Below are 14,923 nucleotides of genomic sequence, written 5' to 3' on the forward strand. Positions count from 1 at the left end.
GAGGTGGAGGTTGCAGTAAGCCGAGATCGCACCATTGTACTCCAGCCTAGGTGACAAGAGTAAAACTCCGTGTTAAAAAAAAAAAAAAATTATAAAAAAAGTATGTACACACACACACAGGTGTATATATATGTATACATGGTATCTTTGTCTTTTCACTTGTCAGAAGAATTAAAAACTAAAAGCCATAGTACCTCATGAGAAAGTACGAATATTTCTTGATCAGCCTGGGCAATATGGCAAAACCCGGTTTCTACAAAAAAATACAAATATTAGTTGGTTGTGATGGTGCACCTCTCTAGTCCCAGCTACTTAGGAGGCTGAAGTGGGAGGATTGCCTCAGTCTGGGAGGTGGAGGCTGCAGTGAGCCATGATTGCACCACTGTACTCCAGCCTAGGCAATGAGTGAGACCCTGTCTCAAAAATTAAAAAAAAAAACAAAAAAACAAAAAACGGCTGAGTGCAGTGACTCATGCCTGTAATCCCAGCACTTTGGTAGGCCAAGGCGGGCAGATCACGAGGTCAGAAGTTCGAGACCAGCCTGGCCACCATAGTGAAATACTGTCTCTACTAAAAATACCAAAAATTAGCTGGGCGTGGTGGTGGGCGCCTGTAATCCCAGCTACTCCGGAGGCTGAGGCAGGAGAACTGCTTGAACCCGGGAGGCGGAGGTTGCAGTGAACCAAGATGGCATCATTGCACTCCAGCCTGGGCAACAAGAGCGAGACTCCATCTCAAATAAATAAATAAATAAATAAATAAATAAGTTTTTGCAGTAATCATAGCACTGATTTAGCCAGATTTTATAACTTGGTAATCACATTCAACCTACTCATTTTTCTGAACCTTTATGCATTTTCTCATCTCAGCTAATTGGTTCCTTTCAGTTGAGACTGCATGTCCTCCCATGATGATCACATCTTTTTCTGCTGCCCATAACCCTTCAGTAGCTTATCAGAAAAAAGTCAAAGTTCTTTTGAATGACATCCAAGGCCCTCTGTGATCTAGCCTTACTTTACAGCCTTCTCTTTCTGTTTTTCCTCAGGACCCAGAATATCTGCATATGACTTGTATATACTTTAATTCCTCCTTGCTTTTGTAAAAGTAATAGTAATTCTCCAACATCCATCTTTTTTTTTTTTTTTAGAAATGAGATCTTACCATGTTGTCTATGTTACTGGAGTTCAGTGGCTATTCAGTTGTGACCATAATGCACTACAACCTCAAACTCGTGGGCTCAAGCAGTCTTCCTGCCTCAGCCTCCTGGTACACTACCAGTGTGCACCACTGTGCCCGGCTAACATCCATCTTCATGAATCTTTCCCTATTTGAGCAAATGACCATGCAGGACATAACAGCCTAGTTTCTGAGAATCAATACTTTTTTCAGAATGGAGAAATAGTAAAATAAGTTAAATAAATTTGGGGGATCTTTTTAATGATTAACTGTTTGGACATAACGTGTTACTTCAGAAGATTGTTAGCCGGGCACGGTGGCTCAAGCCTGTAATCCCAGCACTTTGGGAGGCTGAGACGGGCGGATCACAAGGTCAGGAGATCGAGACCATCCTGGCTAACACGGTGAAACCCCGTCTCTACTAAAAAATACAAAAAACTAGCCGGGCGAGGTGGCGGGCGCCTGTGGTCCCAGCTACTCCGGAGGCTGAGGCAGGAGAATGGCGTAAACCCGGGAGGCGGAGCTTGCAGTGAGCTGAGATCCGGCCACTGCACTCCAGCCTGGGCGACAGAGCCAGACTCAGTCTCAAAAAAAAAAAAAAAAAAAAGAAGATTGTTATGGGGTTTAAAATTATGTGTATCTCTGGTAACTCTGCCAAGATAAATTTTACCCTCATTGCAGTGATGAAGATGAAGATGAAGCTCTGTACCAGAAGGTATCCTCAGAGCAGGGCCGGGTAGAGCATCTCGGGGACTTGCTGTCCCACTGCCAGGAATGCGGTTTGGCAGGAGACTTCTTCATCTTCTGTTTGAAAGTAAGAACTACCTGTAATTCCTGGTCAGTGTTATTCCAGGGGAGTGCCAGGAAACCCTTTGAATTTTCAAAGCATTTATAATTTTAGATCCTAAAATGTAGGCCCTAATTTAAGGAAAGCGATCAAAGGACATAAAGGAATTTACTTTTTAGTAGCCTTTGGATTAGTAAAAAGAAGAAACTTTTCTTCACTAGTACTCATGTTATCTACTACTTCCTCAAATAATCGGCACTGGCAGTTTAGAGATGAACAAAGCAGAACCCTCGATCTATGAAAGGGTTAATCTTTGCTCTGTGTTGACAGTAAGAACTCTTTTGAAGTTAATAGCAGGTTTTACAGCTATAGAGTAATCCCTTATCCTTTCTGACTGTTGTTTTGTCAGGTATTTGCAAAGGAGATTTAGCAATTCTGCCTCCTTCATTTCATTTTGCAGGCACCTGAAGCCTTTTCCGGGTTTGTTTCTTAGTGCCAGTGGTTGTGCTTTGCTTGCTTTTCTTCTATTCTCTGACAGTAACTTGTACCCCATACTGTTACTCCTTGTTGCACTGTATGACATCATAAGCCAGTGACCTCCAGCTCTGCCTTTTCAACTCTTTCCCCTAAATAAAGTGTCTACTCTAAAAGAGCTGTAAGAGAGTTTAAGGTTTCTGTAGGTATGGGAGAATTCAAGGAGGGAATCAGGGCTAACATTTCTAGAACTTGAAGTAGGAGACACTTTTTGATGCTTTCTTACCTCCCATGTTCACACCCATCCCCATGCCCAGCGATACTCTTTCTAAATAACATTCCAAGGGGATGTGCTCTTAATTGTATACTTAAAAAAAGGTGGCTCACTCCCAGCACTTTGGGAGGCCGAGCAAGGTGGATCACCTGAGCTCAGGCATTTGAGACCAGCTTGGGCAACATGGCGAAACCCCGTCTCTACCAAAAATACAAAAAGTAGCCTGGCATGGGGGCTTGTGCCTGTAGTCCCGGCTACTCGGGAGGCTAAGATGAGAGGATCACTTGAGCCCAGGAGGCAGAGGTTTCAGTAAGCCAAGAAGGGTAGGTGAATAGCCTACAAAACCCGCAGTAATACATAATTTCTTAGAAGTTAGTTCTAAGTATCTTAGAGGAAAAGAGCTGTAGTGCTGGAGGCATCTAATGGTCTCCAAAAGGGGTTTGAGAATGTGAGGTGATGTGAGGCTCAGTTCAAGGAAGGCCACTAGTAGAAATCATAGAAATACCCACAAAGCCGAAAGCTTGTCAAACTATTTCTTTGTGTGTGTGTGTGTATGTTTTTTATTGTGAGACTTTAAATTTTTATATACATGGTATCATACTGTATATATTATTCTGAAACTTACATTTTTCACTCAGTAGTGTTTTTTGAGATCTATGTATGTTGATACCCATATAAATCTAATTCATTTATTTTAACTGCTGTGATATTATAAATACATCATAATTTTTTCTTATTGCTGGTCATTTAGCTTGTCTCCAAGTTTTGGCTATTATAAATAATGTTGCAACAAACACAGACTATTTCTTTAAACATGCAGTTCAAACAGTTTTCTACTTATGTTTGAGAAGGCCTTAGTTCTACTGGCTTTATCTTCACTTTTTCTTTCCTGCCATGCTTGTAGGAGTTGACTCTTGTGGCTACGGAAAATGAAACAGGGTTAAAAACTGAGCCCTTCTCCAGCAAGAGCCTCTTGGAATTAGAGCAATATCAGACTCTTCTTGTGGAAGGCCAAGAGCAGAAGCTGCTTGTCCTGCAGCTGATGGCTGTTCTGTGCGAGAGAATGTCTGAGCAGATATTCACAAACATCACTCAGGTCAGTAGTTGCCACATTCTGGACCCTAGCCTTTTTTTCTTTCCAAAAAATATAGTTTAAAAATATTGCTGAGAGTGTGATTTGATGACACCTGGATCGTGAGGTGTTTCCTGGAATGCTGGTTAAATATGGAAACTACACAGCCCACACCAGGCCACTGAATCCAAAACGTTCCAGTGTCCTGAGACTCCACACGTTTAACAAGCTCCCGAGGTGATTCTCATGCACATAAAATTTTGTCTTAAATGTTTATATGTTATGTTATAGTAGTTTTCAACTTTGGGTGCAAAAAAAGTTATCTGGGATCTTTTTCAGTATATTGATAGCCAGCCCACGTTTAGAGATTCTGATTCAGCATGTCTGCATTAGAGCCTGGGCATCTTTGTCCTACTCAAGCTCCATGGATGATTCTAATGTGTATCAAAACTTGAAAATGATTATACACTCAATTTGAAGAAAAGAAATCACTAATAATAGTGAGATCACCTTGAATTTTATTATAGGTCCTCTAACTCACAGTTATCTCCACAACATTCTGTAAAGTTTTAAGATGTTTTAAAAAATGCTTTTAGAGGAGTATCTTTATGCGAGTCAGTGCCTGAATTTTATTGGCTCAGACATTATTTTTCCCACCTTTAAAAAAGACAGGAAATAAAAGTAACAAAGCAAAGGCAGTACAGTCGCCAGATTTTACCACTTAACCAGAATTAGTTGTTGCTTGGTTGGTCAATAGGCAGTTGTAAGATGGCATGATTGTCACGCTTAAATCTGATTCTCCAGCTCTTTGTATGGTCGTCATTGTCATCTGCCTTCGGGTGTTGCTAAGCAGCATTTCACTATAGCTCCTGCTGAGAAAATTTGCAGCTGCCTGTCAGCTCTGACTTACCGTGCCTGTTTAATGAGAATTATGCTCATGATTTCTTTCCTGGCCTCTTATTCTTTCAGTTCACTGACCCCGTGTTACTCAGTAGGGTGATTTGTTTCTCCTGTGTTTATATCCATTCCCTGAAGACTTTTTCATCCAGACCTTATGTTTTTGTCTCAGGATGCTAGTTGGAAGGGGAAATGGTCTAAAAACTGATATGACTTGAGCTTTTGCACTTAGTTCCCTTTACTCCTAATTAAGGAATAATGGTGTCAGGCTGGTACAGAAATGATTTGTCCCGTTAAATTATCCTTCAGCTAAGGTTAAAATGTATCAGGGCCAAAAGAACCACAAGGAAATATTAAATTGTATTTGGTAATCTCACTGCTAGTGATAATATTGGTATATTATTTTATTTTATTATTATTTTTTTGAGACGGAGTCTCTCTTTGTCACCCAGGCTGGAGTGCAGCGGCGCAATCTCGGCTCACTGCAACCCCCACCTCCTGGGTTCAAGCAATTCTCCTGCCTCAGCCTCCCGAGGAGCTGGGATTACAGGTGTGTACCACTGTGCCCAGCTGATTTTTGTATTTTTAGTAGAGATGGGGTTTCACTATGTTGGCCAGGCTGATCTTGAACTCCTGACCTCAGGTGATCCACCTGCCTTGGCCTCCCATAGTGCTGGGATTACAGGCGTGAGCTACCGCACCCAGCCATTATTGGTATATTATTTGGAAATACACACATAAAGAAAATAAGTTAATTTTATGAATATTATTAGGAATCAAGATTTTTAGCATAAAAAAAGAGATATAAAGTAAAGAACCAGAGTAAAGACCCTATAATTTATTTTATTTTATTTTAAGAGACAGAGCCTCACTATGTTGCCCAGGCTGGACTTGAATTCCTGGGCTCAAGTGATTCTCCCACCTCAGCCTCCCAAGTAGCTGAGACCACAGGTGCACACCACCATGCCCAGCTTAAAACCCTGTAATATTGAATTTCAGTTGGAAATATTAGTATGAACTCATGATTTATTTTTCTCTTTTTTAAAAATAGCTGTTTCCAGCTCAGTCCATTGTCAATCCCAAGAAGCAATGACAACCCAGTGTCAATAAGCATTGGTAGAGACAATATACAGTTTCTTTTTTTTTTTTTTGAGACCGAGTCTGACTCTGTTGCCCAGGCTGGAGTGCAGTGGTGCAATCTCGGCTCAGTACAACCTCTACCTCCCAGGTTCAAGTGATTCTCCTGCCTCAGCCTCCCAAGTAGGTGGGATTACAGGCACCTACCACCATGCTTGGCTAATTTTTGTATCTTTAGTAGAGACAGGGTTTCACCATGTTGGCGAGGCTGGTCTTGAACTCCTGACCTTAAGCAATCCACCTGTCTCGGCCTCTCAAAGTGCTGGGATTACAGGCATGAGCCACTGTGCCCAGCCCAATTTATAGTTTCTAAATATCATTTTCTACTAAATTCTAAGCTCTATATGGAATAAAGTTGATTCAAAGTCTGAGGCAGGCGGGAATCATACATTATAAACCTCAAGGCATCTTGTTGTGCTTGAATACAAGAAAGTGACCTGAGATGAATGGGATCATATCTGTAGCACACTGGAGCCAACTTGAAGGGACTCCCATTGCCATAGATAGGACAATTAGATCATTAAAAGGAATAATGCCTGCAATAGTTGAAGTACATCAAAGATATAAAAATCTGAGTCAAAGAAAAAAGCCCTCATATGACATCTTTGGGATTGCCAGGGCATCAACTCATTATTTTGTCCATTGATAAGTAAAGGGAAAGAATAAAGCATTTGTCTTGTGTTTCCTGTAGGAATTGTATGTCAGGGTAACCAAATGGTCTATGAAGGAAAATCTTCATAGAGAATTACAGCTAAAAATTCAAAAAGAAAACTAGAAAATTACATCTTGTCTGGGTGCTATGGCTCACGCCTGTAATCTCAGCACTTTGGGAGTCTGAAGCAGGAGGATTGCCTGAGCTCAGGAGTTTGAGACCAGCCTGGGCAATATGGCAAAACCTCACCTCTACTAAAAATACAAAAACTAGACTGGGCACAGTGGCTCACGCCTGAAATCCCAGATCTTTGGGAGACTGAGGTGGGCAGATCACTTGAGACCAGGAGTTTGAGACCAGCCTGGCCACCATGGTGAAACCTCATCTCTACTGAAAATACAAAAATTAGCTGGGCATGGTGACCCGTGCCTATAATCCCAACTACTGGGAGGCTGAAGCAGGAGAATCGCTTGAACCTGGGAGGCGGAGGTTGCAGTGAGCTGAGATCGCACCACTGCACTGCGCTCCTGGCTGGGTGACAAGAGCAAAACTCCGTCTCAAAAAACATTTAAACAACAGGAAAGTACATAACGTAAAAAGTAGGGACTTCTGGTGAAAGACAGTGTACTGAACGCATGTTTATCTGCTCTCTCTGGAAGCCATAGGGACCAACGGAACAGGAGAGAAGAGACAGTAGATAAAAGGTAATAGCCGACCAGGTGTGGTGGCTCACGCCCATAATCCTAGCACTTTGGGAGACCGAGGTGAGCAGATCATTTGGGCCCAGGTGTTTGAGACCAGCCTGATCAACATAGCAAGACCCCATCTCTCAAAAAAAAAAAAAAAAAAAAAAAAATTAGTGGAGTGTGGTGGCAAGCGCCTGTAATCCCAGCTATTTGGAAGGCTGAGGCATGAAAAACACTTGAACCCAGGAGGTAGAGGTCACAGTGAGCCGAGATTGCACCACTGCACTCCAGCTTGAGCAACAGAGTGAGACTCAGAAAAAAAAAAGGTAATAACAAATGTTGCAAAGTTCAGTGGCGAGATATAGCTCACTGCAACCTTCTACCCAATGGGTTCAAGCAATCCTTCCACCTTAGCCTCCCAAGTAGCTGCGACTACAGGCTTGCAACACCACGCCCAACTAATTGTTGTTGTTTGTTTGTTTGTTTGTTTTGTAGAGATGGGGTCTCACTGTATTGCCCAGGCTGGTCTGGGCTAGCAACTTGAGAAACTGGAAATCTAGATGTCTGCATGTGGAGAAGCCAAGAAGCACACTACCATACCTCAATAAAGTTGTTATTTTTTTAATTTTTATTTATTTATTTTTTTTGAGACAGAGTCTCACTCTGTTGCCCAGGCTGCAGTGCAGCAGCGCAATCTCAGCTCACTGCAACCTCTGCCTCCCAGGTTCAAGCGATTCTCGTGCCTCAGCCTCCCAAGTAGCTAGGATTACAGGCGCCTGCCACCACGCCTGGCTAATTTTTGTATTTTTAGTAGAGATGGGGTTTCACCATGTTGGCCGGGCTGGTCTCAAACTCCTGACCTCAGGTGCCTCGGCCTCCCAAAGTGCTGGGATTAGAGGCGTAAGCCACCACGCCCAGCCTAAATTTTTTTTTTTTTAAAGAAAAATAAGAAAAAAAGGAGCAAGCTCCTTTTTACTGCAGAACCCTGGAGGGACAGGAAGCATCAGATAACCTCTAAAAATGGAGTTGAATTTAGAGCTTGAAAGAGTTTGAAAGGCTGTATAGGATTCAGTAGATCCCTTCATTTGTTCCTTCCCTTTGTACAACCACCTCCCCTTCCCAGCAAAAGACTGGAGGTTTACTCTTGAGAGATGATGAGCCCAAGAGACTCTGAACTGGGTGGGAGAGGCAAACTGAAAAATAGGAGGTATAAGTTGAAGTCTGCATCCTCAACAATGAGGCCTCCACCCCTTCCACTCAGGTGTCAGAGTCTTGGCAACAGGTTTAGACACCCCCATAGGACTACTGTGAGGATTAAATGAGTTAATACCTGTAACATGTTCAGAATCGTGCTTGGTAAATAGGAAATGTTTATTTTTATTTATTTTTTTTATTTATTTTTTTTTTTTTTTTTGAGACAGAGTCTCGCTCTGTCGCCCAGGCTGGAGTGCAGTGGCCGCATCTCAGCTCACTGCAAGCTCCGCCTCCCGGGTCTACGCCATTCTCCTGCCTCAGCCTCCCGAGTAGCTGGGACTACAGGCGCCCGCCACCTCACCCGGCTAGTTTTTTGTATTTTTTTAGTAGAGACAGGGTTTCACCGTATTAGCCAGGCTGGTCTCGATCTCCTGACCTTGTGATCCGCCTGTCTCGGCCTCCCAAAGTGCTGGGATTACAGGCTTGAGCCACCGCGCCCGGCCAATAGGAAATGTTTAATGTCATTATTATTATTATTTTTGAGATGGAGTTTCGCTCTTGTTGCCCAGGCTGGAGTGCAATGTCACAATCTTGGCTTACCACAACTTCTGCCTCCCTGGTTCAAGTGATTTTCCTGCCTCAGCCTCTGGAGTAGCTGGGATTACAGGTGCCTGCAACCACACCCGGCTAATTTTTGTATTTTTAGTAGAGATGAGGTTTCTCCATGTTGATCAGGCTGGTCTCAAACTGCCAGCTTCAGGTGATCCACCTGCCTTGGCCTCCCAAAGTGCTGGGATTACAGGCGCCTGGACTTAATGTTATTAATAAACTAAAGAGTTTATTATTAAACCAAACTAAAAGTGGTTGCTTCTGTAGAGCCTGAATCAGATGGGAATAAATTATGTAGGGCACTGCTATTTTTCACTCTAAGCTTTCAGGAATATTTGGCTTTTAAAATTATGTACGTTTATAAGAAGTTTTAAGTAAAAAGTAAAGGTCTGTCCCCACTCTCCACAGCATATATAAATTTTAGAACAGGCTTCGGTCCCACACCTATTCTTGTGGCTGGCAGCCCCACCAAAATCACAGGAAATGTGTAGTAGGTAGAGGAGCTGCTGTCCAAATGGGTAGGGGGTTTTGGTGTTAACACAAAGAATGTTTGGCAGAAAGGGTACTTCATAGATGACAATGATAGCTGGCTATCTCTTTATAGTTAACGGTTCCCTGTGTTTTTTTTTTTGTTTTTTGTTTTTACAAACATACAAACATAGAAAGTGTATATTTTAGTAATAGGATCATACGACTTGTTTTGATAGCCCCACACACACACACACACACACACACACACACACACACCCGTGGAGGCCAGGCGCTGTGGCTTATGCTTGTTATCCCAGCACTTAGGGAGGCTACCCGCGAGACTGAGGCAGGAGAATTGCTTGAACCCAGGAGGTGGAGGTTGCAGTGAGCCGAGATCACGCCAGTGCACTGCAGCCTAGGCAGCAGAGCTAAACTCCATCTCAAAAAAAAAAAAAAAAAAAAAAAAAACTGGAGAGGAATTTAGAAACAGTTGGAAGGCTAAATAATCCTAGTTGAGTAATTTAGAAATGCTTTATTTATTTTTCGTTATTGTTGTTAGAGACAGGGTCTCACTCTTTGTCACCCAGGTGGGAGTGCAGTGGTGCAATCACGGCTCACTGCAACCTTGAACTCCTTGGTTCATGCAATCCTCCTACCTCAGCTTCCTGGGTAGCCAGGACTACAGGTGTGTGCCACTGTGCCTGGCTAATTTTTAAATTTTCTGTAGAGATAGGGTCTCACTTTATTGCCAGGCTGGTCTTGAACTCCTGGCCTAAAGTGATCTCCTGCCTTGGCCTCCCAAAGTATTAGGTTACAGGCATTAGCCACTGTGCCCAGCTAAGGAGTGCTTTAGAAAACTCCCTGGAGGCAAAATAGTTGGCCCAAGATAGTAGAAACAGTTTCTACCTAGTGTTTCTAGAAGGGGCCAGTGTCCTTATCTTCTAGTATGAATAAAATCGTAGGGATGAAGGAGGTGGTGAAAACTGCCATAAACAGCATTGTTCATTTCAGTAAGTGGAACTTTTAATAACCTTTCTAGTTTCCTGCATTGCTTCAGAAGACAAGTGTTAACAAGCCATTCTCCTGACGTTAAGCTTGCAATAAAGATTCTAGCACAGCATGTGATTTGTCCAGAGAATTAAACATGCAAGCTTGCATGTTATTTGGAGGCTTATTATGACCTTCTCAGCCTTTCCATTTCTAAAATGATTTCTCTCTTTTGAGTCATTAATCCTAAGTATGCATGTGTGTGTGCACGCATGTGCATTTGTGTGCTGTCATTTATTCAAAGGTGTTTTTACTTAAGGTGATTAATCCAAATGCATTGAAAATGATGCTGACCAAATTAATTCTATTTAAAGCTTAGTTGTTAGCCAAATGCTATATAAAGTCTTGTCTAGGAACAATCTTAATCCTTTCAACTATTTAATACTTAAGAAAAGACTCTAGATCAGGGGTCTCCAACCCCCAGGCCACGGACTAGTACTGTTCTGTGGCCTATTAGGAACCCGGCCTCATAACCGGAGGTGAGCAGCGCACAAGTGAGCTTTACCACCTGAGCACGGCCTCCTGTCAGATGAGCAGCAGCATTAGATTCTCATAGGAGCGCGAACCCTGTTGTGAAATGTGCATGCAAGAGATCTAAGTTGCACAGTCCTTATGAGAATCTAACTAATACCTGATGATCTGAGGTGGAATAGTTTCATCCTGAAACCATTCCCCACCCCTCTCCCCCTCCCGCTTCTGCCAGCCTTGGTGTGCAGGAAAATTGTCTTCCATGAAACCGGTCCCTGGTGCCAAAAAGTTTGGGGATCACTGCTGTCAATCATTTGCACAAATGGTTCTAAGACACTGACTTCTAGATGAAACTGAACACTACCCCTCCATTCTTTACTTACTAGAATTAGACTGTCAAAATGTCAGGAGTGAGTCAGGGCAGGAATCCCTGAGGAGGAAACCTCCTTTTGAGAAGCAGATCCAGGATCCCCTGACATAGTCGGAAAGTAACAGGTCATTTTTTATAAGGAGAGTTTATTTATTTATTTTTTTTTTGAGACGGAGTCTCGCTTTGTCGCCCAGGCTGGAGTGCAGTGGCCGGATCTCAGCTCACTGCAAGCTCCGCCTCCCGGGTTTATGCCATTCTCCTGCCTCAGCCTCCCGAGTAGCTGGGACTACAGGCGCCCGCCACCTCGCCCGGCTAGTTTTTTTTGTATTTTTAGTAGAGACGGGGTTTCACCATGTTAGCCAGGATGGTCTCGATCTCCTGACCTTGTGATCCGCCTGTCTCGGCCTCCCAAAGTGCTGGGATTACAGGCTTGAGCCACCGCGCCGGCCAAGGAGAGTTTATTTTTTAGAGCAGTTTTAGATTCACAACAAAAATGAACAGAAGAGACAGAGATTTCCCTTACACTCCCTGCACTCAAACAACATAGCCTCCCCCATTGTCAACATGTCCCACCAGAGTGATGCATTTTTTACAGCTGATCAGTCTACATTGACACATCACCACCCAAAGTCCATAGTTTACATTAGGGCTCGCTCTTGGCGTTGTATAAACTATGGATTTGGACAAATTTGTAATGCCATGTATCCACCATGATGGTATCATACAGAATAGTTTCACCACCGTAAAAATCCTCTGTGCTCCACCTGTTCTGTTCTCCCTCTCTCCTAACCCCTGGCAACCCTTGATCTTTTTACTGTCCCCATAGTTTTGCCTTTTCCAAAATGTAATATAGTTGAAATCATACAGCATGTACCCTTTTCAGCTTGGCTTCTTTCCCTTAGTAATACGCATTCGAGGTTCCTCCGTGTCTTTTCATTGCTTGATTGCCCATTTTTTGGTGCTATTTTTCCATTGTTTGGATGTACCACAGTTTATTGATGCATTCGCCTACTGAAGGACATCTTGGTTACTTCAGGTTTTAACAATTATAACTAGAGCTGCTATAAACAACCATGTGCAGGTTTTGTATGGACATAGGTTTTCAACTCATTTGAGTAAATATCAAGGCAAGCAATGGCTAGATTGTATGGTGAGAGTATGTTTAGTTTTGTAAGAAAGTGCCAAACGGTCTGCCAAAGTGGCTGTACCATTTTACATTCCCAGCAGCAATGAATGAATGAGAGCTCCCGTTGATCTCCATCCTCACCAACATTCCTGGTGAAATCAGTTCTCTGGATTTTGGCCATTCTATTAGGTGTGTAAAAGTATATCAACAATGCTTTCATTTCCAATTCTCCAATGCCATAGGATGTGGAGCATCTTTTCATATGCTTTTTTTGCCATCTATATATTTTCTTTGGTGAGATATCGGTTTAGGACTTTTGCTCTTTTTTAATTGGGCTCTTTTCTTTTCAAGATAGGATCTCTTTCTGTTACACAGGCTAGAGTGCAGTGACACCATCGTGGCTTACTGCAGCCTCGACCTCCTGGGCTCAAGCAATCCTCCCACCTCAGTCTCCTGAGTAGCTGGGACTATAGGCACTTGCCACTATGCATGGCTAATTTTTTTTTTTTTTTTTTTTTTTTGAGACAAGGTCTCACTCTGTTGCCCAGGCTGGAGTGTAGTGGTGCTGTCTCAACTCACTGCAACCTCCGCCTCCTGGTTCAAGCGATTCTTCTACCTCAGCCTCCCGAGTAGCTGAGACTACAGGTGCGCCACCATGCCCGGATAATTTTTTGTAATTTTTTGGTAGAGACAGGATTCACCTTTTGGTCAGGCTGGTCTGTACTCCTAACCTCAAATGATCTACCCACCTCGGCCTCCCAAAGTGCTGGGATTACAGGCGTGAGCCACCGTGCCCAACCCGGGTTTTCTTGTTATTGAGCTTTAAGAGTTCTCTGTAAATTTTGGAAAACAGTCCCTTGTCAGACTGTTTTGGATGAATATTTTCTCCCAGTCCGTGGCTTCTCTTTGTATTCTCTTGACAGTGTCTTTCGCAGAGCAGGAATTTTTAACTTCAGTGAAGTCCAGCTTATCATTACTTTCTTTCACGGATTGTGCCTTTGGTGTTGCATCTGAAAAGTCCTCACCATACCCGCGACCATCTAGATTTTCCATGGTAGCTGCTAGGAGTTTATAGTTTTGTATTTTGCATTGCTGTCCATGATCCATTTTGAGTTCATTTACAAGTCATTTTGCTTTTTAATTTTCAGGCAAAATTCATGCAAAGTAAAGGAAGTTGGAGTAGCATATTAAAACATTTGGAAAAGTATAAATAGGCTTTCTCATTTATTAAGTGTATGGCCTTAAACAAACAACCTTTTAAAGTCTCAGATTCTTCATTTCATAATGAGGATGATAGTACTGACCTCCTAGAGTTGAGAAGAGAACTAAGTGAGATTGTACACGTGAAACACTTGGGAGCTTCCCGCTTGCTGAACATGTGGAGATGCTGGGAATGGGGCTAACCCAGAGAGGGCATGGAAGCTCCACCCCCACCCGCTTTTCCTATCCATCTGTCTGTTCATCAGCGTCCTTTGTAATAACCTCCAGTAGATGCTATTAAAAAAAAAAAAAGCAAAACACTGAACTTCATACCTGCATGGTAAGTAGCAATTGTTCTGGATGATTCTTGCTATCATGATGTAGATAAAGAAGATGAGGATGTAGGCATAAGATGTAAGGAGAATTTTGATTTTTTAAATTATTATTCCTCATTGATTCTCAATTCCCTTTTTTTGGTAGGTGGTGGACTTTGTAGCAGCAACATTGCAGAGAGCCTGTGCAAGCTTGGCCCATCGGGCAGAGAGCACCGTGGAATCACAGACGCTGAGCATGTCTATGGGGCTGGTGGCTGTCATGCTGGGAGGAGCTGTTCAGGTGAGTTGTAGACATGAGCCAAGCTTGAATGGAGGGAAGGGAGAAGCAAAATACCAGTTGTTTTCCTTCCATACCCTTGTGAGAAATAAGAATGGATATTGTACATAGGAGAACCAGAATAAAGAAGTTAGTTTGTTAATGAGAATTCTCTCCAAAGTGGAGAACAAGAAAGTTGCACCGTTTCCACTCTGTCACCTGAATAGACTTCACTATCAGAAGGGAAGGGTCCTCTCTACCTGTTACGATCTGAATCTGGGAACATCTAGCCTGGCATTTTGCATCTGAGGTGAATACTAGATTTTCTGGCCTTCACTCTCCAAAGCCCAGCCCTTGTTTCTGCTACTGTTGTTGGGGAAAGTCCTTAATAACCTGCTGGTTGCATAAGATCCATCTATTTTGAATGCTTCATTTTAGCACAGGATTCATTCTTCATCCCACATCAGGCAGCATGTTAAAGCTTTGCTTCTCGCCACTTTTAAGTGTGTATGTCCTTTACATACCTAATTTATAATTTTTAAAGTTTTTTTTTTTTAAACATTACATATTGGCTAGGTGCAGTGACTCACTGAGCCTGTAATCCCAGCACTTTGGGAGGCCGAGGTGGGTGGATCACCTGAGGTCAGGAGTTTGAGACCAGCCGGGCCAACATGGTGAAACCCCGTCTCTAC

The 14,923-nt window shown here is 42.8% G+C and overlaps 1 protein-coding gene across 3 annotated transcripts in view; it reads left to right on the forward strand.

Moving 5' to 3' along the window:
* Nucleotides 1-14,923, forward strand: part of TANGO6 (transport and golgi organization 6 homolog) — a 260,400-nt gene that overhangs the window by 66,055 nt on the left and 179,422 nt on the right. For all 3 annotated transcript variants that reach the window (XR_007721939.1, XM_050773314.1, XM_050773315.1), the window contains exons 10-12: nt 1,858-1,990; nt 3,616-3,807; nt 14,121-14,255. Coding sequence is in view for 2 of the 3 variants with exons in the window: in XM_050773314.1 (XP_050629271.1) it covers nt 1,858-1,990; nt 3,616-3,807; nt 14,121-14,255 (460 nt within the window). In the remaining variant the exon portion in view is untranslated. The remainder of the gene's footprint in view (nt 1-1,857; nt 1,991-3,615; nt 3,808-14,120; nt 14,256-14,923) is intronic.

The sequence above is a fragment of the Macaca thibetana genome, chromosome 20 (genome assembly GCF_024542745.1).
Source record: "Macaca thibetana thibetana isolate TM-01 chromosome 20, ASM2454274v1, whole genome shotgun sequence".
Lineage (NCBI taxonomy): Eukaryota > Metazoa > Chordata > Mammalia > Primates > Cercopithecidae > Macaca > Macaca thibetana.